General features: G+C 33.5%; 3 protein-coding genes across 5 annotated transcripts; 1 reads left to right on the forward strand and 2 right to left on the reverse strand.

Moving 5' to 3' along the window:
* Positions 1-3,680: 3,680 nt before the first annotated feature.
* Positions 3,681-11,053, forward strand: RB195_021511 (uncharacterized protein; the record flags this gene model as incomplete). The annotated part of the gene is made up of 14 exons (XM_064208294.1): positions 3,681-3,755; positions 3,840-3,908; positions 4,071-4,157; positions 6,209-6,334; positions 6,400-6,543; positions 7,545-7,708; positions 7,776-7,842; positions 7,911-8,018; positions 9,785-9,897; positions 9,956-10,092; positions 10,164-10,249; positions 10,370-10,487; positions 10,735-10,807; positions 10,882-11,053. The coding sequence occupies 14 exons, from the start codon at positions 3,681-3,683 to the stop codon at positions 11,051-11,053; spliced, it is 1,539 nt and encodes a 512-aa protein (XP_064064175.1).
* A 1,273-nt stretch (positions 11,054-12,326) lies between these two features.
* RB195_021512 (uncharacterized protein) lies at positions 12,327-16,959 on the reverse strand (the record flags this gene model as incomplete). Of its 3 annotated transcripts, XM_064208295.1 has the most annotated exons (7): positions 12,327-12,388; positions 12,472-12,597; positions 12,653-12,788; positions 13,955-14,157; positions 14,396-14,458; positions 15,353-15,476; positions 15,532-15,567. In XM_064208295.1, the coding sequence occupies 7 exons, from the start codon at positions 15,565-15,567 to the stop codon at positions 12,327-12,329; spliced, it is 750 nt and encodes a 249-aa protein (XP_064064177.1). The 3 variants fall into 3 exon arrangements, with proteins under 3 accessions (XP_064064177.1, XP_064064176.1, XP_013293853.2); XM_064208296.1 differs by lacking the exons at positions 13,955-14,157; positions 14,396-14,458; positions 15,353-15,476; positions 15,532-15,567 and adding an exon at positions 16,831-16,959; XM_013438399.2 differs by lacking the exons at positions 12,653-12,788; positions 13,955-14,157; positions 14,396-14,458; positions 15,353-15,476 and having other exon boundaries at positions 15,532-15,589.
* Positions 16,960-19,638: 2,679 nt separating this feature from the next.
* On the reverse strand, positions 19,639-23,844 carry RB195_021513 (uncharacterized protein; the record flags this gene model as incomplete). The annotated part of the gene is made up of 6 exons (XM_064208297.1): positions 19,639-20,991; positions 21,055-21,188; positions 21,293-21,389; positions 21,516-21,581; positions 22,012-22,097; positions 23,685-23,844. 6 exons carry the CDS (start codon positions 23,842-23,844, stop codon positions 19,639-19,641), a joined length of 1,896 nt encoding a protein of 631 aa, XP_064064178.1.
* Between the last annotated feature and the right edge of the window lie 656 nt (positions 23,845-24,500).

The following is a 24,500-nucleotide window of genomic DNA, read 5'->3' on the forward strand; positions in this document are numbered from 1 at the left end:
GTCGTCTAGAGCTCTTGAGTTCATAACTTTTCGAAATTTTTTTTCCCGTAAAAATAAACTATATATTATGATTAGTTGTAGACTAGTATTGTAAGAGTTGTTGTGAGTGAAACGATGAGTTTTCCGTATGGATGCATTATTTGTGTCCGACGAGTTGTGAATGCCTGTTTTCAAGCGCATCAACGAGATGAAAACTAATCAAAAAAGAAAAAAAGCGCCGTTGACGAAGAAGACGTAGCCTTAAGGAGGATTTTTATAATTTTTATTTTCTGGAATAGTGATAGCATATTGATTACTCTAACAGTTTTTTTTTTCAATGTTACTTTCTATTTATCACATTCGTATCATATCTGTAGTATATGATAAGAATATTTTCGTTTTTTTTTTCTTTTCAACGCTGCTAATAATTCATCATTACTTGAGAATGTTACATTTAGACGAAACTGCACCACTTTTTTTATTTTATGCGGTCCCTTGAGATGTTCGGGAATAGTCGAATTTGAACGGAATTTCACCAATTTTTAAACTAACAACATTTTTAATTTCTCCATTAATAACGCATGAATCTTTTCTTCACTTCTTGAAAACTTTTATAAAAGTGGTAATTGAGTAAAATCGGTAACTGGCACCTAAACGTAGCCGTAGGTCGTCGATTTTAGTGCAACGGTGCAAAAACTCCTTGCAGATTGACCACACCGGAAGTGCTTTTGTGGATGGGGAGAGAGAGCTCGTTCTCGGCCTACACTAGATTACAGAATTTATATTCACTAGTATTCCTCGAAAAATATTCTTCTTCTATTTCATCCCAATAGAAGCGATTATAAGATAGAATCATATCCAGGAAAAGGTTTTTTTAGAAAAATCTTTAAAAAAATATGTATCTATAAAGTTCCATCTCGGGTATCCTCAAACCTCGATGTGATATACATTATTAGATAACGTAATAGTAATGTAATAGTAATTAATAATTATCTTATATAATGTAATAGTAATTTTTATCTACTATATATAGTATATTTTACATATTGTTTAGTTGCAGAGCGCTTTTTTTGTGGATCGCCTACATTATGAAGGATTTTCTAGAGATTTTGTTCACTTTTTATTGGTTCCCTTATGAAATAATCCATATTATTTATTTTTAAAGAGAAATTATGTGGGATAACTCGTCCAAACTGCTTCTACTACACACCTTTGACGAAGCCAATTTGTAAACTCATTGTTTTGATAAATGACAATAGGTTTGACTTCACAAATGTCATTATCTCTCTTTAGTGTGAAGTGACGTTCAATCAAGATTGTAACGTCTCATGAATAAGCTCAGGAACTAAAAAATGTCAAGGATTTCTACTTTAAAAAGTTGAATTTTTTCGAGGATAAATCCATTGTTGCTTTGGAATCGCAATTCCTTTACCTACGTTCTGAAAACAATAACAAATATAACAAGCGAAACAAGCCCCTTTAGCTAGATTCTATATTGAATCCATGGGAAAAGGTATTTAAATCTTTAAGGAAAGGCATTTTATAATTTTGAAGGTTATGTTTTAGAAATGGAATATTCTTCCAGAAACGTGACTCAGAGGACTCTTAGTTAGAAACATCAATGCGTTTTTTATAAAGGGAAATATTTTTACTGTTAACTATGAGAAACTCGTTTTATTTGCTTGTATATTCGAGATTTCCAATAACCAAGTTACACAAAATGCTGCTTTTTTAAAGCAAATTTTGAAAGGATTTTTTTTTACGGTTTTGACCAGAACTTCGTCTGAAAATCTTAATTTTTTTCTTTCTTCAAAAGACGTTCTTCTGGGGAGGATAAAAAAGTTATGAATAAATATAATAGAATAAAGCATAGACAAGTTATGCCTAATTTGAAATTTTTTGTCTTGGAACCTAGAAGGTTTTAGAATTGTGAAAAAAAGAGGAATATTCCATGTTTATCCATATCCATTCGGCTACATCCAGGGACGATTTCTCCGCGGTTCCCTTATGCTGTTGAGTGTAAGAATTAATTTCAGTGAGTGATCCAGGGTCGCCTGTTTATCAGTATCAACCTTCAATAGCAATCTAGCTTCCACTACCTAATAAAATGCACATATTCAAATGCAAAACATCCGATACGGAAAAAAAAGAGGAAGGGGAAACATTGTTGTCAGCTATTGCTCACTGCAAAATACGTGTTTCCATGTTCATTGTAAAAAAAAGAGCAATTTGAAGAGTTTTCGACCGGATTGCTTCAACTCCGGAAAACACAAGAGGTTCTTTCAGCAGAAGAATTTTACTTCAAACCTTTGTCAAATAGGATTCAACATTTCGGAATTTTTCTAAAAATCCTTGTTGTGTTCCAGTTATTTCATTATTGTTTTTATATAAAATAAAATCGAAAAGTCGTTTCTACTTTGTACCTTGGCAGATTTTTTTTTTCGATGTTATCCACTTATTCATTGATTCTCAATATGCATTCCAAAAGCTTTTTGAAATTAGTGTAAGCAAATATTTCCGGCAAAGATACTTTACAGATGAAAGCTAATATATGTAGAAGCCAGTAATACAAGGACGTCCACTAATTCATTTTAAGGAAATATGAATCTTTTCGTTCTGTTACCAATAGAGGACATAAATTTTAAACGGCAAGCGGCCTCCTTCATACCTCTGCTGTTTTTTTTTTCTTTTTTGATTTTGAAATTTGCATCTGTCTTCATTCCAGGTCCCATCGAAGTAACATTTCAATTTTTAAAGGTATACTACTGACATACTTCTCAAATATTGCAGAAGAATGGAAAACAATCGTCAAAAACCGATAAAACTAGTTTACATTTAGTTGACGTGTATGGATATTGAAGAAAGTATATACATGAAGAATCCAGGAATTTCTATAATATTTGTTTGCCGAAATCTATGATGGTCCTGCATAATGAACGAATCCAAGCAAAGCCTCTAAAATTCTCTGTTAGGAATAATGAAAACGATTAGCTCAGTTCTGGATTATCCTGTTTTGATCTGTTATACGATCCCGAAAACGGAAAATTGTTGAAAAAAGCGTATCACAAGCGAAATAAAAACTCTACTTTTTATCTTTTTGTTGAATAAATATATAAAACATCACTTCTATAACGATAAATAAAAGTTGCCTCAAATTTTTCATTTCACATCCTATTTATCATCCATTCTCTCTGAATGATTCTTATCTTCTCATGTGATTCTCATTTTTCCTCGATCTTTTCAAAGTTTTTTCTTCTAGAATTTTTTCGTTATTTTCCACCTAAACCTGACAATTTTGAAATATTCAACTGACTGATGTGCTAGAGAATAAATCTTTAACAAAGCCACTGGCTCTTATTCTCAGACAAACCACCCACCTCAAACAAATCCTCCATGACGAAGATGTGCCTCATTTCTCTCATGGTAGGAACTTACAATCCATAGAGTATTCGGAGCTTTCCATGAAATCTTTTCACCTTCTGATGTAGGAAAATCCTCATAGCTTTCATTGAGAAATTTTACTTAGTTCTTGTTTGACTTTTCTGTCCGAAGACCATTTTTTTTCTCACTTTTTCATATAGCGGCATTTTATGTGGATTAATCCGAGTCGTCGTTAGCTATCTAAAATTTTATCTGGCGTACTTTTTTCTGTTTTTTTTTTTGTTTTAGGCATATCATAGGCATGCTTCGATGATAAGCCAATGTGCTGTCAGTTTATTTTCCTCTGCGCAGCTGCCATAGCTGTATCCTCACTCACACCGACGAACCCTCTAGAGGTTTGTGCTGCATTTCTTGTTTTTTTTTTTAATTTTCGCCTGAAGGAAAAAACCTATGAAATTAACTAGAACTAGCAATTTCAGAACTACTATTGGAAATTATATTTGCAAAACAGTCAAATTCTTGAAGAATTGCGTCAACGATACAGAGAGGTTGAAATTAAACCAAAAAAAAAAATTAAGAAGAAGAAGTGTTTATTTGTTTTAACCCAACTAATCCCCTAATCAGTTCTCTAACATTTTATATGAGTGCAAACACATATATAAACCTCAATCTTTTGCCTTTAATAACGAAATGCAGATATATATTTTCAGGAGAATACTCTGTTTCCTAAAAGAGGGCTCAATCCAACTACGCCACCTTCCAGGATTGCTACCACAATGGGAATGATAGAGAGCTATGTGCGGACATACATAGCTTTTCTGATTATATTGAAAAAAAATCTATTTGTGTGCATTTTTACATAGAGGGTTATTTAAAAGAAAAAGAAAGCAAATTTATAAACACTCGAAATATTACCAGAAATTTGTGTTTTGTGATTGCAGCAGAGGATTTGAAGGGGAGTTTTTAATCCTCGTACGAACTAAAAGGTCAATAGAAAACCGAAAGGATTTCAGTTGAGAAATTCAAAGGGTCATTTTAATTTTTGTTCTATTAACAGCGCTAAGTAACTGATGTTACCCGGATTACTATGACCATATTCTTTTTTTTCTCGAACTAAAATTACATGGCATACATATATATTTCCTGGAAAAATATATATAAACAACGAAAGCACACAGTTTTTTGTTCCTCTTAGGAAAAAATGGGTGGAGTTTAGTGAAAACTTGAGAATTTAACAATTTTTACTTCTAAATATGATTGTGTTTGAGATGAACATTTATCACATGACAACAATTACGGTAGGAAAAATTTGTGACAAGGAGAACCTTTAATTTAAAAAAGTGGATTTTTGTGCACATCTGTGCACGTCTTCAGACGGTGATGGAATAATTTGAGAATGAATTCGAATTTGAACTCTTCTTTTGTGACTCAACCCCTCATTGCCGAAAAGAGTGAATTCGATTCGCTTTTTGAGCCGACGACCTAATATTTTGTTCTGAATCTCATTTATTTCATGTTTTCTCACATGCACTAGGGAGTTGAAAATGTACACGTCGTGTTCCGTCCTTCCGGAATCCATTAATTTTTTTGTTCCACGTTCTATCCATAGAAAAATATCTAGTTTTTTCTATCCGTTTTTTTTTTTTGCGATGGCCACTCATCTTCAGAGGAAGAAAAATCACGTTTTTTCCTAGAATCCAATTACTTGATTTCTTTTTAACTATGAGATCAATGGTCAAAATTTTAATTCATGACGTTAATCCATATGATTCAGGTTTTTGGTAAAGGAGTGCATGTTATGAAAATTATTTAAAAGTAATTACTTTTCTTACGTTTTTACATACATATAGTTGTTTTCATCATATTCTTAATCCATACGCAATTTTGAAGTCCTATTTGCGCCACCTCTCTTCCGATTGGAACTCCTATCCTGTTTACTCAAGAAATTTATGCATTCAGCTACTATATGTCTATGCTCCGTAAATGTACTTCCTCTTCGAGTTCTTTCTTTGATTGCCCTACTCGAGAGCTATTCGGGGGGGGGGGGGGGGGGGGGGGGTTGAGGGAGAGTAAGACATGAAGGAATAAAAGTAGTAAAAAATTCCTCCATCAGTAAAAGTTCCTATAAAGCTAAACAAAGACTTCAAGATTCTCATGTCAGTTTAAAGGCAGCACACCACGAATCTGAGGTGGTGCGGAGTTCAGGTGGAGTATCCGTGTACGGGGTCGTAGATTATAGAGACAGGGGTAGTTCCGCTCATCTCTCCCTGCATCACTGCAAACAGCCGCTTCCAGAATGCTGATTTGTACGACGCCATCTTTTGCAACGCTCCACCCCTTGCGCCGCCTCCGCCCTGCGATTCGTCCAAAATCAATTCGGACTGCCCCGATAGGCAGTAAGGGACGCTACGCGAGCAAGGGTGGCGCGCTGCAATAGAAGGCATCGCACAAAACAACATTCAGAGGCCGGCTGCTTGCAGTGATTCAGGGAGAGGTGAGCGGAACCACCCCGGTCTCCATAATCTACGACCTCGTATACGGATACTCCACTTGAAATCCGCACCACCTCAGATTCGTGGTGTGCTGCCTTTAATTAATAGATTACGATCTTCTCGGCCCAGAATTTATCTCATGGATACGGTACATTAAGCAAAATACAAGATAGCTAGCAGTTCAAAATAAGGAATAAGAATCCAAAATAAGAACAGCTTCACATTCCAGCGCATAGTTTCTAAATTCTGAGATTGTTTTTTCTCAAAATTTAAAAGAAAATGGAAACCTTTCCAGTACAGGGAATTCAATTAATAGTTGTACTGAGTTGATCGTAATCAAATCCGTATATTTACAGATGGATGAAGAAGATGATGGTGAAGATAGCCTGTGCACTAGCGATAAAATAATAATAGAACGTTTGATTGATAACTACAAATCGTTTAAAACACCTTCGGAAACGGGTGTTATAGTCTGGATAGAGGCAAGATATTGCTGGATTCACTTCTAATTTGTTTTCTCTTCAAATATTTATTTAAATAATTTGAGGTATGGGTACAAGAAGTGAACTCTGTAAATGAGATTACAAGCGATTTTGATATGGATATTTACGTAACAGAATTATGGATGGATCATGCTTTACGATACGATCACATGAGTCCATGCAAATACAATCTGTCGTTGAATTCAGAGGTAAACATCACTTTTTCATATTGTTTTTTTTTCCTTTTTTCTAAATATGAGAGAACAATTTTGATGTATGTTAAAAAAAATAACTCGTAAAAATACTCCTCTTCACCTCATTGAACCATCTAATCATGGAGTTCAGGATTCACTGCTTTATACAACAATTACAGTTCTTATTTCACAGTTTTTCGCATTGAAAGAGGTTCTGCGGCAGAAAAAATGTGCAGATACCCGAGCTTTTTTCTGATTTTGTTCCATAAAAAATACCTTCTCTCTATAAAAAAAAACACCTTCTTTCTTAAAATCTCTATAAAATATACGTCACCAACGTACGAAAGAAAGAAGAGAGAATAAATCTCTAATATTCCTTCATTTCTTCCGTTTTTATGAGCACAGAACTTATAGAATACTTTTTTTCTGGAAGAACACCTATAAAAGGTCTCTTGTTTTTATTTTGTTTCTTTTCCGGTTTTTTTTTATTCCAATGTAAATGGACAGATTCCGGAAGCTGTTTTTGAGCAGCACTTTTGTGTGTGGAGCATTCAGAAGAGAGAAAAAAACATTTAAAAAAAACACCTTGTGGATATACTCATCGAAATACTTACAATTTAAAAGCAAATAGAAAGATCCAAAACTTTTAGCCAATTTTTTTGCGAGCCCTTTTTGCATTTTCTACAATTCCCCTTTTCTTAGGTTTCTATTCCTAGTGTTCTAAAAACTTCTAGTTCCGGTATCCTTCGGATAACACAGTGATTTCGACGAAAAATGAGAGCTGTAGTCCTAATTTTTAGATTTTTTATCTCATTAAAGTGTCAGTGTGTCAGAAGAGCTGTTATTTAGGTCTATATGTATCTTATAATTAACTTGTAAGTTGAAATAAGAAGCTGTAACTTTTTTTTTTTAGTTGGACAACAAATCTTTGTAATAATGATAATTATTGTAGAAATATTCAGTAAGAAATCCAATTCCAATCGATTTATATTCTTAACAAATACACTCCATTTCAGATCCTTGATCAAATCTGGAAACCAAATACGGTGTTCATAAATAGTAAAGCAGCGCATATTCATAAATCACCATTTAAAAATGTATTTCTTATGGTATACCCAAACGGTACGGTATGGGTGAACTATCGAGTACAGGTGAAGGGACCATGTTCAATGGATTTTAGGTGGATTATTTCTGTACGGATTAATTACGGATTATTACGTGCTCATCACTAACGGAATGGATTTCAGCGCATTCCCAATGGATCGTCAGTCTTGCCATCTGACACTTGAATCATTTAGTTATAATAATCAAGAGGTAGGATATTCCTAAAAAATACCTCACAATTATGGAAGAGAAACTCCTGGAGTGCTACTCTATTCTAGGTTGACATGCAATGGACGAATTGGACTGATGGTTTATCGCTTCTCAAAAAAGAGATCGTTCTTCCAGATTTTGTGCTCACTAATTACTCAACCTCAATTGAACGACAGGTTTGGAAAAATTTGAAAAAAAATATCGCAAACAAGCTATTATTACCGTATTGTATACAAAGAATGGCGATATTTGCTTAAAAGAGACGCTTTAAATATCCAAAAAAAGTAGAAATTATTTCTAAACAATTCCTCGTTTCGATTTGATCCTAACCTATTCATTTTACGATTAAGGATTCCTACTTCAGCTACAGATCCTTCTTTTCTTTTACACCGATAAACAAGGTCTATAGGAATTAATCTAGATGAATTTCTGGAAAATTCCTCAGTTAGATTTGACCTTGAACTATTCAGTTCTCGGTGAAGGATTTCTCCTTGGCTATGGATCTTTTTTTTTTTCTCCGTAAAAAACAAAAGTGTCTATAGGAATTATACTCAACAAATTTCTCGAAAATTCCCTGGTCGAATTTGATCCTTTTCAAAAATATACCCGTTCTCGATGAATGACATTCTACTTCAGCTACGGATTTTTCTAATTTTCTGCTCTTTTCTAAAAAATGAGTTTTTAGTTAGATTTTCACTGTACCTGTAAATTTTTTTTCCGTAATTTTTCGAGTTTTTCAGTAGGAATTTTCCCGTCAAGTAGATTCTCTCTGTCCTCAAATGTTTACAAATCATTTTTGCTTCTGTATATTTCTTCAGGATGTATGTCAGATGCTAGGAAGTAATTTTTATGATGTCATTCTTATGTGGGAATGTTCCGTCAGATTTGTTCTAGTTTATAGAGTATTGAGGAGATGCTAAGCAAACTCGTCCTGACAGCAACGCTTGCCACGTTTTACCAGTGAACTGCACTCTAACATCATCTAAATGAAGGGATTTAGCCAGGATTAATGAAGAAATACATGTGGTTCCAGAAAGAGACTGATCCATACTACAAATAATTTTTTTTTGTTTTTCTCTTCTTTTCCGTAAAAGATATGACTTCGCATCAACTTTCACAATGGTGAACACGGTTTTTATACGAAGCAATCCGGAAAAATTTCAAATTCACTCTTCCACTTTTGATTGATTATCAGTTCCTGAAATATTCATCACCTTTGGTTAATCCGTGTGATCAAGTGCTTATCCAAATGCCAGATCATCCAATTTTCCACGTTTCACTGAAATGAGACTAAAAATTTGATGTCTACCTTTAATTTCATGATTTTCACAATTTTCGAATAAATTTTAAGATTTCTTTCAACTCTTTATTCTAAAAAATCAAACTTTCGACTTTCTAAAACTTTTAATATTAATGACTTCTTTGTTCTAATCTGACTTTATGGGGATGAGAATTTTTCTTTCCGATAAAAGCCAAATAAAGTAAAATTACTGCCATATTTCTCCCTGTAGTATGTGTATGAAAATCATTTTGTTTACAACGATTTACCAATCCGAGAATTTGTTGAATGTTTTGAAAATAGTTGAAACGATTTTAGTACAATTTCCTGCAACTTTTTTTGTGCATACGCATCTTTCGGCTGCATATGATTCCACTACACTCCAGAAAATTATTTAAATCACTCAACTCTTCCTAACATTTCCTTCCCGAGGGTTCTTGACTCATTTCCTCCAAGGAACGTATATAGCATAGACGTTTGCTATAAGTCATGCGCTCGAAAAGATGAACAAGGATTACTAGAACATTTCGGAGAGTTCCTCGAATCCTACGCATCAATTATCGGAGGACATTTTAAATGGACAGTTCGAGGACGTTTAGCTCTTTTTGATTTTCTCTGAAACACCTACACACTATTTTTTCTCAGGAACACTTTTTTTTCCAGATCTACCCAGCTGGAGTGTGGAATGAGTTGACGATGACGTTTGTGTTCAGCCGACGATACGGGTGGTATATATTTCAAGCCTATATTCCTACATACCTCACAATTTTTATAAGGTATTTTTTAAAAATAATATTGATGATAGTTATTTCGATTTAATCCGATATATTTGAGTTGGATAAGCTTCTGCCTCGGTCCAAAAATGATACCAGCAAGGACAATGCTTGGTGTCAACTCGTTATTAGCTTTGACATTTCAATTTGGTAATATTATGAGAAATCTACCACGTGTCAGTTATGTAAAAGCTCTTGGTAAGATTTTTTTTATAAATATTTGGTTTATTTTTCTGGATTTTTTCTACTAGAATAAAATTTCCACACAGATGTATGGATGTTGGTTTGCCTGACGTTTGTGTTTTCTTCACTTCTGGAACTTGCAGTCATAGGTGCTATCGGTGCTAAAACAGAGGTATTGTTTGTACTATATAATTACCTATTTCCTTAAGAAAAAAAAGCAATCAATAAACTATATAATGTATGTATAACGTAGAGGAATTGACTATTCCAGTATTAATACATTAAATCCTAGACAAAAGGTGCTTGCCCTCCTCAACGGTCCCGCTCCTCTTCGTGTACATCACCACGAATTTGTCGAAATCATGTACAATCGGATTCACCACATGGATTTCGAAGTTATGGAACTACTGGTGAGTGATCAATATCTATATTTTAATTACTTGTTCGCTTATGGCATCATTATGGTAATTCTTATAAACCAATTTTTAAAAAATGTTCTAAAAAAATTCCTACACGAATGAAACAGTAAGAAATTCACTAATTGGTCGCATGTTTCCGAAACAAGCCCTCTAATAAGAAATTCATGAAGTCCTATCCAAAATTTCTGTCAACGTTTTTTACATTTTCTTAGCACCGAATCGCAGAAATTTTTTTCAGATCCACGTATGAGAAAGAAGCTTCTATTGACAACACCAGGAACAATTTCACGAACATCCAGAGACATCACTCAGTGAGCACTTATTCCGAAAAGGATATAAATTTAGGGAAAAAACCCCTTATTTCTGTACACTAATAACAATTAAGAACACCGGAAAAGATGCTATTACTGGATGGTTGTGAGGAGAGATCATTCGTTCATCCAACAAGGCGAGAATGGTCAACGGATCGTATTGATCGGATAAGTATGGTCGCATTTCCTGGATTATTCACCTTATTCAACATTATATACTGGTCGTATTACCTCAGTTTGGATTAAACCATCCGAGATGGGAATCAAATTTGAGGAAAATGCATCGGTTATTATGGTAGAGAGATTATCCGAACGTGTTTCACGATGTTTTTCTTCCGAAGTTTTTTTTTTGTGTGCAAGTTTATCACTAGTACCAGTTGTGACCTGTATGTGCCTCATTTGTTTACGCTATTTACAGCGATTTGTGCTCAACTAGTAGTATTTCGAATAAATCTACTAACAAATGTTCTATGACTTTTTTTGATGATCTAAAAATTTTCTAAAAATATTCATGTATAACGATGATTAGACGGTTATATTTTCGGATTTACACGGAAGAGTTGTCAACAATAGCTTATAATTAGGGAAATTTTTTTCGACAATTTTTATGAACGATCCTGGGAAGAGTGAGGAATTTATTTCAGCTCTTCTCGTTATTTTTTAAATTCGCTTCCTCAATTATGTTAAATTCGAGTTTCTTATCGATCATCACAAACCGGTTGTACAACTCATCTCTATTGTCAAGCCATGAATTTTTTTCCTTCTTCGAGCAGAACAACATCTGAAATAAGAAATCCCATTCGACCGATAGAAGCACCGTTCATGAATTCAGAGTAAAAAGAAGAAGTATTAGATTTACGACCCTAAGTTCGTTCCTGAAATCTTCTCAAAAATCAGTCTCTTTTTCTGAAAGCTGGATAGGGAGGCTTTTATAAATGTAAAAATACAGTTTTAAATGAAATTCAGGTCATGAATCAAGATAAAGCAAGGATTTTTAACTTTTCGGCAATTCTAAAAGTTTGTCTTCCTAGAAATCTTCGAATATCACCGGCCACCAGCTGTTGCTTGTCATGAACAATGAGTTAAAATGAGTTAAAATTCCAAACGTAGGGGTTATTTCAGAATGGTCGTGACACCAATTACCCCTAAAAGTTAATATTTACTCTGGGTCGTTCTTGAATTTTAAAAGAAAAAAATTTTGGTCATAATTCTTCACTTTCTTTCAAACGCTAGATCCCTCTCTACTTCATTTCATTCTTGAATTATTCAAGATTCTTATTAAAAATTATTATTATTAAAAATACAATTTTTGCTTTACAAACCTTATCGTATTTCGAGAATTGCATGAAGTAGCAAGAAGGAAAGTGTCGGGAATAAGCAAAGTGTACCTTAATATATATATATATATATATATATATATATAATATGAGAATATAATATGATAATAACTGATTCACTGTTCCACGAATATAAAAAGAATGGAAAAGAAAAAAAAAACAAAAAAAAAAGAAACAAAAACTCAGACACGATCGGCTTGGTCAAGATCCTCATGGCGAGTCACTATATTTACAATGACGGCTCCTGTAACGAAAGTCAACCAGAATACAAGGAACCCCTTTATTTATTTATTTATTTATTTATTTTTGGAAATTCAACATTCATACCATTCTTGTTCAGAATTTTATTCATTTCACTAATTTCATCGTCGGCAAGAAATTCTTCCACCGGGGCCATTAATGCACGTTTTTCATTATAGGAGACGTCTATGAGAAGAACATCGTAACGTTCACCTAAAAATATACAGTATGAAAAATGTTCATTAGATTAAATTTTTTAAGAATTGACCTCTTTTATTCGCTTCACGAATGTAACGAAGTCCATCGTCAACGATAATTCTTTGCATTGAGGTGGACTTGAACTCGTACCATTTTTCCGCAATAATTTTCATAACCGGATCATTATCGACAGCAGTTAGATTCAGCTAAAAAAAACCTTTCTCATTCGAGAAATCCTCAACTTTTTCTGCGAAGAGACGGGCATATATCGTTGCCAATAACTCAATTAACTCATCTCTTCCTCATTAATATCTATGAGTATGCACAACAAATAATTTTTTTTTTTGCCGAGTACTAGTATGTAGACTAGGGATACACTCAAAAAAATTGTTCGATTTATATTTCATCACTTGAGGTTTTTCTCCGTCATTCCGAAATTCTCCTCTCTCTCATTCCTTCCCTTTCTGTTAACTTGTTTTTTTTTTCTTGTTACAGTTACGTAGGTCTAAGAAAATAATCACTTCCGTCCAATTTAGTAAGATACTTAATTATTTAAAAGAAGAAAGATCCGAAGAATAATTTGTTTAAGATAAAGTATAGAAGCAAGAAAAACGAACTTAATAGAAATTCGTGAAAAGTACGTTAGCTCTGTCTGTTTCTCTGTCTTTCAAAAAACAAAAGAAGAAAGGTCAATTACCAACAATCTCCAGGTTTTTACTTCCTGAAAACCGGACAGTTTGAACTGAATTATATATTTTTCCTTTGCCAAAAAGGTTTTAGAGGCACGTTACTTTTATCCCGACGTTTCGACAACCATTTTGACGGAATTTGCATAGCTTCAAAAACCTCAAATTTTTCACTCAAAATTTCATTTTCAGGCTTTTGATAAAGACGAGGTTATCGAAATGTCAGGCCACACAAATAAAGTTTCAACAGTATGAACTTCATACTTTCTTGTTTATAAAATAAGAAAATATAAAGTTATCCAGCTCAATTATCCTTTAAAGAACTCTACCAACATATCTAAGGATTTCGCTCAGAAGGTTTTTGTGGATTCTTTCAATCAGTAAGCATAGTCACCTAGACCAAAACCTGTGCAAAGTCTTCAATATATTCATTAGCCAATGTATTTCCAAGATTACTAAACGGAGGTTTTGTGAGAATTTCTGGAATAGAAGTAAAAAAACAATAAAGGGCACTGTGGAAAGATTCTAAGTTTCTCTTCAATTATTCTGACTGCTTTTTTCTCATCCTAGTTTTTCTGGTTTAGAAAACAAATGACATTTATACTTTATTGTTTCTCATTCACGCTTGGCAGTCCTAAGTCTCAAACGGAAGGGAGAGAAAATATAATTTGAAAACTGCACCTCACTTTCAATTCGTCCATGGTGCTGAAATAGTTATTGATCACTCCACCGCCTAAGCCAATCATTAATATATTCTGTACGCTTCCAGAATCGTAATCCAGAGCTCCACTAAAAAATGATCCAGCGATCATCATTCGAGCATAAGATAGACGAACGGTTTTCTTATACAATTTCCATGTTCTACTATTGAAATTGCTCCATGTTACAGCTGTAAAAATTCATTCAATAATTCCTGGCTCGAGAAACTGGTCCAAATTTCAAGAAAAGAATAATTTTCACAAGAAAAAAAAAACAAACGTGAAGGTGGAATCAGTCGAGCTTCAGAGAGTAGAAGAACATCTCCACTTCCTATGCTTCGTAATCCTCGAAATGCAAATAATCTGTAGAAATTATTGTTTTATCACAAAAACTAATTGTTAAATAGTTTCTTATCGATCATCACAAACCGGTTGTACAACTCATCCTCTTGTCAAGCCATGAATTTTTTCCTTCTTCGAGCAGAACAACATCTAAAATAAGAAATCCCATTCGACCGATAGAAGCACCGTTCCACTGAATTCAGAGTAAAAAAGAAGAAGTATTAGATTTACGACCCTAAGTTCGTTCCTGAAATCTTCTCAAAAATCAGTCTCTTTTTCTGAAAGCTGATAGGGAGGCTTTTATAAATGGTAAAAACACTGTTTTAAATGAAATTCAGGTCATGAATCAAGATAAAGCAAGGATTTTTAACTTTTCGGCAATTCTAAAAGTTTGTCTTCCTGAGAAATCTTCGAATATCACGGCCACCAGCTGTTGCTTGTCATGAACAATGAGTTAAAATGAAAGTTAAAATTCCAAACGTCGGGGTTATTTCAGAATGGTCGGGGTACCAATTACCCCTAAAAGTTAATATTTACTCTGAACAGTTCTTTGAATTTTAAAAGAAAAAAATTTTGGTCATAATTCTTCCCTTTCTTTCAAACGCTAGATCCTCTCTACTTCATTTCATTCTTAAATTATTCAAGATTCTTATTAAAAATTATTATTATTAAAAATACAATTTTTGCTTTACAAACCTTATCGTATTTCGAGAATTGCATGAAGTAGCAAGAAGGAAAGTAGTCGGGAAGAAGCAAAGTGTACCTTAATATATATATATATATATATATATATATATATAATATGAGAATATAATATGATAATAACTGATTCACTGTTCAGCGAATATAAAAAGAATGGAAAAGAAAAAAAAACAAAAAAAAAGAAACAAAAACTCAGACACGATTTGCTTGGTCAAGATCCTCATGGCGAGTCACTATATTTACAATGACGGCTCTCTGCAACTTGAAAGTCAACCAGAATACAAGGAACCCCTTTATTTATTTATTTATTTATTTATTTTTTTGGAAATTCAACATTCATACCATTCTTGTTCAGAATTTTATTCATTTCACTAATTTCATCGTCGGCAAGAAATTCTTCCACCAGGGCCATTAATGCACGTTTTTCATTATAGGAGACGTCTATGAAGAACATCGTAACGTTCACCTAAAAATATACAGTATGAAAAATGTTCATTAGATTAAATTTTTTAAGAATTGACCTCTTTTATTCGCTTCACGAATGTAACGAAGTCCATCGTCAACGATAATTCTTTGCATTGAGGTGGACTTGAACTCGTACCATTTTTCCGCAATAATTTTTCATAACCGGATCATTATCGACAGCAGTTAGATTCAGCTAAAAAAAAACCTTTCTCATTCGAGAAATCCTCAACTTTTCTGCGAAGAGACGGGCATATATCGTTGCCAATAACTCAATTAACTCATCTCTTCCTCATTAATATCTATGAGTATGCACAACAAATAATTTTTTTTTTTGCCGAGTACTAGTATGTAGACTAGGGATACACTCAAAAAAATTGTTCGATTTATATTTCATCACTTGAGGTTTTTCTCCGTCATTCCGAAATTCCTCTCTCTCATTCCTTCCCTTTCTGTTAACTTGTTTTTTTTTCTTGTTACAGTTACGTAGGTCTAAGAAAATAATCACTTCCGTCCAATTTAGTAAGATACTTAATTATTTAAAAGAAGAAAGATCCGAAGAATAATTTGTTTAAGATAAAGTATAGAAGCAAGAAAAACGAACTTAATAGAAATTCGTGAAAAGTACGTTAGCTCTGTCTGTTTCTCTGTCTTTCAAAAAACAAAAGAAGAAAGGTCAATTACCAACAATCTCCAGGTTTTTACTTCCTGAAAACCGGACAGTTTGAACTGAATTATATATTTTTTCCTTTGCCAAAAAGGTTTTAGAGGCACGTTACTTTTATCCCGACGTTTCGACAACCATTTTGACGGAATTTGCATAGCTTCAAAAACCTCAAATTTTTCACTCAAAATTTCATTTTCAGGCTTTTGATAAAGACGAGGTTATCGAAATGTCAGGCCACACAAATAAAGTTTCAACAGTATGAACTTCATACTTTCTTGTTTATAAAATAAGAAAATATAAAGTTATCCAGCTCAATTATCCTTTAAAGAACTCTACCAACATATCTAAGGATTTCGCTCAGAAGGTTTTTGTGGATTCTTTCAATCAGTAAGCATAGTCACCTAGACCAAAACCTGTGCAAAGTCTTCAATATATTCATTAGCCAATGTATTTCCAAGATTACTAAACGGAGGTTTTGTGAGAATTTCTGGAATAGAAGTAAAAAAACAATAAAGGGCACTGTGGAAAGATTCTAAGTTTCTCTTCAATTATTCTGACTGCTTTTTTCTCATCCTAGTTTTTCTGGTTTAGAAAACAAATGACATTTATACTTTATTGTTTCTCATTCACGCTTGGCAGTCCTAAGTCTCAAACGGAAGGGAGAAAATATAATTTGAAAACTGCACCTCACTTTCAATTCGTCCATGGTGCTGAAATAGTTATTGATCACTCCACCGCCTAAGCCAATCATTAATATATTCTGTACGCTTCCAGAATCGTAATCCAGAGCTCCACTAAAAAATGATCCAGCGATCATCATTCGAGCATAAGATAGACGAACGGTTTTCTTATACAATTTCCATGTTCTACTATTGAAATTGCTCCATGTTACAGCTGTAAAAATTCATTCAATAATTCCTGGCTCGAGAAACTGGTCCAAATTTCAAGAAAAAGAATAATTTTCACAAGAAAAAAAAAAACAAACGTGAAGGTGGAATCAGTCGAGCTTCAGAGAGTAGAAGAACATCTCCACTTCCTATGCTTCGTAATCCTCGAAATGCAAATAATCTGTAGAAATTATTGTTTTATCACAAAAACTAATTGTTAAATAATCCTGAAATACCTGCCTTTCAGATTTCATTTCGTATCGATCAATAATGTTGAAACAAAGCCCTGTTGTTTGTCAACATGAAATAATCACTTTTTTTTTACTTAACAGTATCAGAAAAATATTGAAAAAGAAAAGTTATGAAAAAGTGGCCAAACAAACGTTATTTTGTAAAAAAAATTGGTCCGCAAAAAATTTAAAAATTGTCCTCTTCAGAATATCTTCAGAATTTTAATCATCGTTCGTTTCAACGACTTAACACTAATAACTCAAGAAGTAAAAATCCAATCCCAAGGCAGTTTTTGGGATGAAGTTGTGGATTTGCCAGAGGTTCAAGAAGTTAAATTTATGTCCCATCAATTATTTTTCTTCACCAGCTAATAGGGGACAAGTTCGATGCTGTTTTTGCTTGTTCCTAGTTTTTAGTCGGAGTGCGAATGAAAAAATACCAGTAATGAATAAATTATGAGTAAAATATTAGAAAATTTCTAAGGATTTTGCACAAATCAAGATAAATATTGATTACATAATGATCTACTATAAAAAAACACTATTGGAAATCAAAGTATTTCGGTAAGAACGGAGGAGGGAATTTTGGGAAAAAAAAACTCACAACTCGTTGAGGAGCTGATAGCAACTTCTTCAATATAGCTCGTGCTGTTTTCGTTTCATTCATAAATGGAGCATATGGAGTTGGAATTTTTGAGTGCTCGGTTTTTTTGTACCAGTACCATAAATACTAAATGATAATAATACAAAAATAAGAAACAAAAGACGTTAATCTAGTGAATCAGGAATTGTTTATAAAAATGTAAACAAACCCCTGTGAGTAGTCCTAATACGAAAAATACGAATATTGTATATTTAGACATTTTCAAGTTCATGTTGGAATGCTGGGGAATACATGGATAGGCACAGATTCGATTGAACACCTGTCATGTATGAAGCTGTGCAAATTATGGAGGACAATTATGGATTCTTTTATTTGCTAAAACTTGCAAAATCACTCAAAAAGGTGAACGAAAGTTTATCCATACATGAAAGTGCACTTTTAATGGCTTATTGTGTCAAGGATTTATTGTTAGACAACGGATCATACCCTCACATTTTACACATGATCATTCTTTTACAGAATTCCATTAGAATCAAATTCGAAAAGAAAACACCAAAAAAATGAATCCCAGACTTTATATAATAGGTCAGAACTCCCGAAAAAGGAAGAAGAACATCCAGAAATAAAGTTTAAAAAAAGTATTCCCTTCACTTTAGGTTTTTGTGAGACGTTATTTTTATTCTGACGTTTCGGCAACAACATTGATGGGATATGCATAGCATCAAAAACCTCAGACCATTTTCAGGATTTGATAAAGACGAGGTTGTCAAAATGTCAAACCACACAAGTGAAATTTCACCAGATCCTCGTTTATAAAACAAGAAAACAAAAAGTTATCCAGTTCAACTATCTTTTAGAGAACTCTATCATCATATCTAAGGATTTCGTTCAGAAGGTTTTTGTGGATTTTTTCAATTAGTAATCGTAGTCACCTAGACCAAAACTTGTGCAAAGCCTTCAATATATTCATTAGCCAATATTTTTTCCAAGATTACTAAAGAAAAGTTTTGTGAGAGTTTCTGGAATAGAACAAAAAAAAAACAATAAAGAGCATTGTGGAGAAATTCTAAGTAAGTCCCTGTTGATAAAACAAGAAAAAAAAACATTATTTCATTCCAGGTATCCTCCAAAACTTTTTTGAAAAAATATATATGAGCTAAAAACAACAAAAATATGCCCTGTACCATTTATTAATAATTTTACACCTAATTTCATTAGATACTATAGCATTTATTTATTATCAATTATAATTTCTAGTTGAATAACCTCGGGAATTCAGCACACAGGAACATAGTTATAATAAAAATCTAAATGGATTTAATTCTTTTTAAGCTGAAATGTAAATTAATTGAACTGAAATGTTCGTTGTAATTTCTTCGAATAATTTTGAACATAAGTGTATCATTTCAAAATTTTCATTATCATTTCAAAATTTTCATTATATTTTACAGAAAAATCACAACTATCAACAAATGACTGAGTAATCGTTCGTGCTGTAGAATCACAGAAGAATATTGTGTGAAAGTATTGTATTATAAAGTGGAATAAGTATTATAAGTACTGTAACTTTTTGTTGTATAGTCAATTCCACATTATCTTACCAAATTTTTTTATCACATGAAAAAAAACAACAAAAACATGCGTAGTCGTTGAGGAGAGAAAAAAGAAACAATATGGGCAATGGTGATGTAGATTGGCAGGATGTTAGAAAAAAATGAAAGCACAATATAATCACAGAGATTATCAGGAAAAATCTAAATATATCGTTCTAGTCGCCTCTATGCTTTTATGTATCCTTCGCATGGATCTTCACCTTCCGTGTATTCACGAATTTCAGTGGTTCGTACAACGTTATCACGTGAACAAATAATTTGTATAAGTTGTTTTTTCTTCTGACTTTCCTCAATTTCTTTCACTCTTTCCATCCATAATTTTCTTTCCTGCTCTAATCTTGCAATCTCTAATTTTCTTTCTTCTTCCAATTTTTTAAATTCTTCCAATCGACGTCGATGTTCCTCACGACGAAGTTCCATTTCTTTTCGATACTCTTCTTCACGTCGTCGTTCCTCCTCACGACGTAATTCTTCTTCTTTTTTCCGTTCCTCTTCTCGAATTCTTTCCTCTTCTCGTCTCAGCTCTTCCTCTTTTCTCCGCTGCTCTTCGTAAAATCTATCTTTTTCTCGGCGCAGTTCCTCCTCCTCTTTCAAGCGTTTCTCTTCTGCAATCCATCTCTCTTCTTCTAATCGCCGTCGTTCCTCTTCCAATCTTCTTTGTTCCTCTTCCAGCTTCCTCAATTTCTCTTCTTCCATTAAGCGTGCCTGTTCTTCTCGTTCTAGTTCTTCTGGTGTGATAAGGTCCTCCTTCCGCGGTTTTTCCACTTCTGGTTTTTCTTCCTCGAGCCTCTTTTCCTCTTCGACTTTTCGCTCCTCTTCTAGCCTCTTCTCTTCATCAATTCTTCTCTGCTCCTCCAACCTCCTCTCCTCATCAAGCCTTCGCTGCTCCTCTATTTGTCTTTCCTCCTCTAGCCTTCGATGTTCCTCTAACCTTCTTTCCTCCTCTATTCGCCTTTGCTCTTCCAATTTCCTCTCCTCGGTCAACCTCCTTTCTTCATCCATCCTCCTCTGCTCCTCTAACCTTCGCGTTTCTTCGATTCTTCTCTGCTCTTCTTCCCTTCGTTCTTCCTCTTGTTTGAGAAGCTCTTCTATCCTTCTTTCATCTTCTTTTTTTTCCTCTTCCTCTCTTCGACGCTGTTCTTCTTCTGATTCTCGTCCGTATTCTTTTTCTTTATCGATATATTCGGGAGTAACCCGTTCATAGGTTTCTTTGTGAGTGTGATGCGTTTCAACATGGCTCTCGGAAAGTGTATGAGTCTCAATATGAGTGTGAGTGACTTCACCATACGGGATTTGAGGAGCTGGTGGTGGTGGAGGAGGAGGCGGTGGAGTAGGTGGTAGTGGTTGTGGTGGTGGTGGTGGAGGAGGAGGAGGAGGAGGAGAAGGAGGAGGAGGAGGAGGAAAAGGAGGAGGAGCTGGAGGACTAGGAGGTCCTTCTATTTTGCGCACTAGATCATCCCAGGCTTGTTTTTCGAGTTCGGATCTGTTATATTGTGTTGTAGCGCCGCTGATGACTACCTTAAAAAAGGATTTGTTAAGGAAATACTTTTTTTTTATTATATTTTTAATAATTATAGTCACTTTTTCATAGTAGTCTTTGTAGGCTACATAATGTGGGATGCATTGAATGACTTGCTGGTGTAGGGACAGTTTTTCATGTGGCGATTCATAATGATGAATAAGCATACGGCGCTGATAATGTTGTACAGGAGCATCTGTAAGAACAAAACATCCACACATCAATTCTGGATTTTCATACAATGCTAGCAAGAAGAAAAAATCAATCAAAAACTATAAAATTTGAAAAAAAAACACTAACCTTTCGTGAGAAGCTCAATATCTCCCATATGATAGGTTTTTTTCGAGAAATTACCTTCAACCACAAATTCATGAGGAATATTACGAATGAAATAATGCTAAAAAAAATAAAATGATGAGAGGAAAATGAGGTGATTAGAGAAAAAGGTCTACTTTAGAAAATTTAAACTTTTTTGACTTTAATTCAATTTTTTAGATTTTTTTAAAATTCGTATAATTCCTACCTTCTGATCAAGTCCTTCATAACCACAATTATGTTCAATATAAATATACGGTTCAATATCGGTAACCTAGAAAAATTTTAAATTATTATCATATGTGGGTGTACGTTTCGTAAGTTAAAAAAATTTAAAAAAATTAAAAAGACAGAAAAGAAATTAAACTTTACTTAAATAAGTGATACTGCGCAAAAGGAAAAAAAAAATTAATGATTTTTTCGAAACTTCTGGAAAGATCAATTCTACAGTTGATTTTATACTCTAAGAATTTTGTTAGCTGCAATGATCATCCGTTAGAGAATGGTGAAATATGATTAGAAAAATAGAAATCCAGTAATTTCAACTTCTTCCCTGAAATTTGTCCTCTTTTTCCCGAAAATCAAAAAAAAAAAAAGAATGATGAATTGTTTCGTTAACAATGTCTTTCTGTATGACTAACGCCCACGCGATTTCATTAGATCGAACATTATGCATAGATGTTGAATCTGAATGAACCTCGTACCTCTGTGGTTGCACCACGAACGCAAAATATTCCACGTTCATCTGCTGTGACGGATCCAAGCAAATCATCATTATCAAAAATTGGAACTGAAAGAGTTGTTGTTTAGTCAAAAATAAACAACACTGTTGTTTTTGATCTCTTCCATAGGTTTTCTTTGCACGTATGTCGAGTTTTTTTTTTGGTCCCAAGTTTCTTTTCAGAGTTTCTCACTTCCAGACAACTGTATTCAATGACCTACTCGATCGATGAGAGAAGGTCAGTGACTATTTTGCTGATCACAGAGTTGATTGAACTATCTATATTTTGAAACAAAAAGCAAAAAACTTTTAAACAAATGAAAAAGAAGGTTACGGAGCAACCGATTACTGAAAATTACTAATTGTAAATACTAGACGACGTTTTAGGATTTGAATGTTAAGCATTCCAGAAAGTAACAGAGCTATAAAATCTGGTATAGAATTTTTTTTTTTACATTCGAAGGTTAAACATAATTGTAAGGGATTTTGCCAGCGTAGAGGTGTAGTGCAATGATGCTCGAGTTAAAACTGCAGCTTTCACAGGATCCTGCAATTCCTGTACAAAGTTTCATTGATCGAAGTTTTCCAACAGCGACATCGAACTCCTTGTTCTAGCATCCATACAATCGTGGATTTTGCTCTTTTATCTCAACTATATTGTTACATTCATAGTCATAATCTCACTCTTTTTTTTTTATCATTATTTCCCTTTTTTATGAAATTCTCTAGACAGAAATTAAGCCCCAAGGACTCAGAAGAGACCGTCAAATTAATTTTTTTTAGCAAGGTTTCAAATTAAGGTTTTTGGTTTCAAATTAAGAATTTCATGCACAGAGTAACCTCATGTAGGAAAATAAAAGTATAGTGAATAATTAAATAGAAAAGATGATTTGATTCTGTAATGGTGAAAGAAAAGAACTTTAAAGTAGTCGACGAAAGGCTCGAGATTAGATTTTATAGAGCTACACAGAAAATTAACGAAGTGTCTTTGGAGAAGTGAGGGAATCCACAAACTAGCCGGGTTGCAAAGTGTCAGCAAAAAGATGAACGCATGCGAACTTCTACAGTCACTTTCTACGGTGTAGACATCTATTCCGGAAACTGTGAACAAGTTGAGGAACATCACCGAACAAGCAGTTATGATATATGTGTGACTGCGCAACTGAACCTGACCTACTTTTAAAAAAAAGTTTAGTTATTCCTCGCTAAAACCACTGCTCGTACCTCAGGTAAAACCTCGTGATAGTGAAGAATAAGAGGAATTTCTCTTATGACCGTTCTATTATTCAATTGCCTCTCCAATTTTCAGAATTGTGAAATTATGCGAACTTTTTACGTTACTGCCTCACAACACCTGACTAACAATTTTCTGGAAGAATGGAAGACTGAATCAGAATCAAATCACAATTACATTCATGTCAGGCGAGGTAAAACTTGAAGGAAAGGAGACCTAAAACACGAAATGAGAATGGAAATCAAATAAGTGATTGGTAAACAAAAGGAGAAAAGAGATTTCTGCAAAATAAAAGGGAAAAAGAGTGAGAAACCTCTAATCGTCAAAATGAAGAGAAAAGAAACACATAAATGGTAGGAAATGTAGGTATTAAAAAATCAAAAAAAAAATTAGAATCAAATTAAAAACTCATTAAAACATACTTGCATCTTCATCATAAAGTTGTACAAATGCTCCTGGTTGACGTATTCCACGACAATTCACTATACCTTTTACAGCAACACTTTGTTCACGAAATGTTCCATTAATAAGAGGAGGTAGAACGAAAACAATATAACCCAATACAGTCCAACATGTTCTCATTTCCCTAAATTCACATTTAAAATGTATATTTATTTATTATCGGAAGAATTAGCTGTGAGGGAATTTTTAGAGTATTTTTAGAAAATAAAAACATCACTGAGGGCAACAGGGAATACAACACAGAAAGAGTTCCGTGACAACACGAAAGCGAATGCCAACTCGAAACGAATCATCGTCTTATATATACGACGACGTCGACGGACACAGCATTTCTGTCTCAGAATTCGGCATTTTTAGTCGAGGGAAATGAAACAAAACGTTCGAGCAGTTATCATTGTTCAAAGAACTATATTATATTATTATAATTATATTATATAAGTAAAAAGCGAATTGATTAACGCTAGAAACTTTATCCTTATCCTTTATATAAGTAAAATTACGATGTACACTTTCACCTTCAATAACATTTTGATATTAATAATTCTCTTTCCCAGTGATTACTCTAAACATACTAGCTGCAAAGCTGTAAATTTTGATTTTTTAAAAATTAATTTTAATATTCTAAACTAATATACATTTATAATTTCTATTATTATTATTATTCTATTGACTATTGCTTTTTAAATTAAAATAAAAGTGCCAATCAAAAAGATTGCTTTTAATTATAATCTAACAGTTCAGTATTCTAAACTAATATACATTTATAACTTCCATTA

The sequence above is a fragment of the Necator americanus genome, chromosome X (assembly GCF_031761385.1).
Source record: "Necator americanus strain Aroian chromosome X, whole genome shotgun sequence".
NCBI lineage: Eukaryota > Metazoa > Nematoda > Chromadorea > Rhabditida > Ancylostomatidae > Necator > Necator americanus.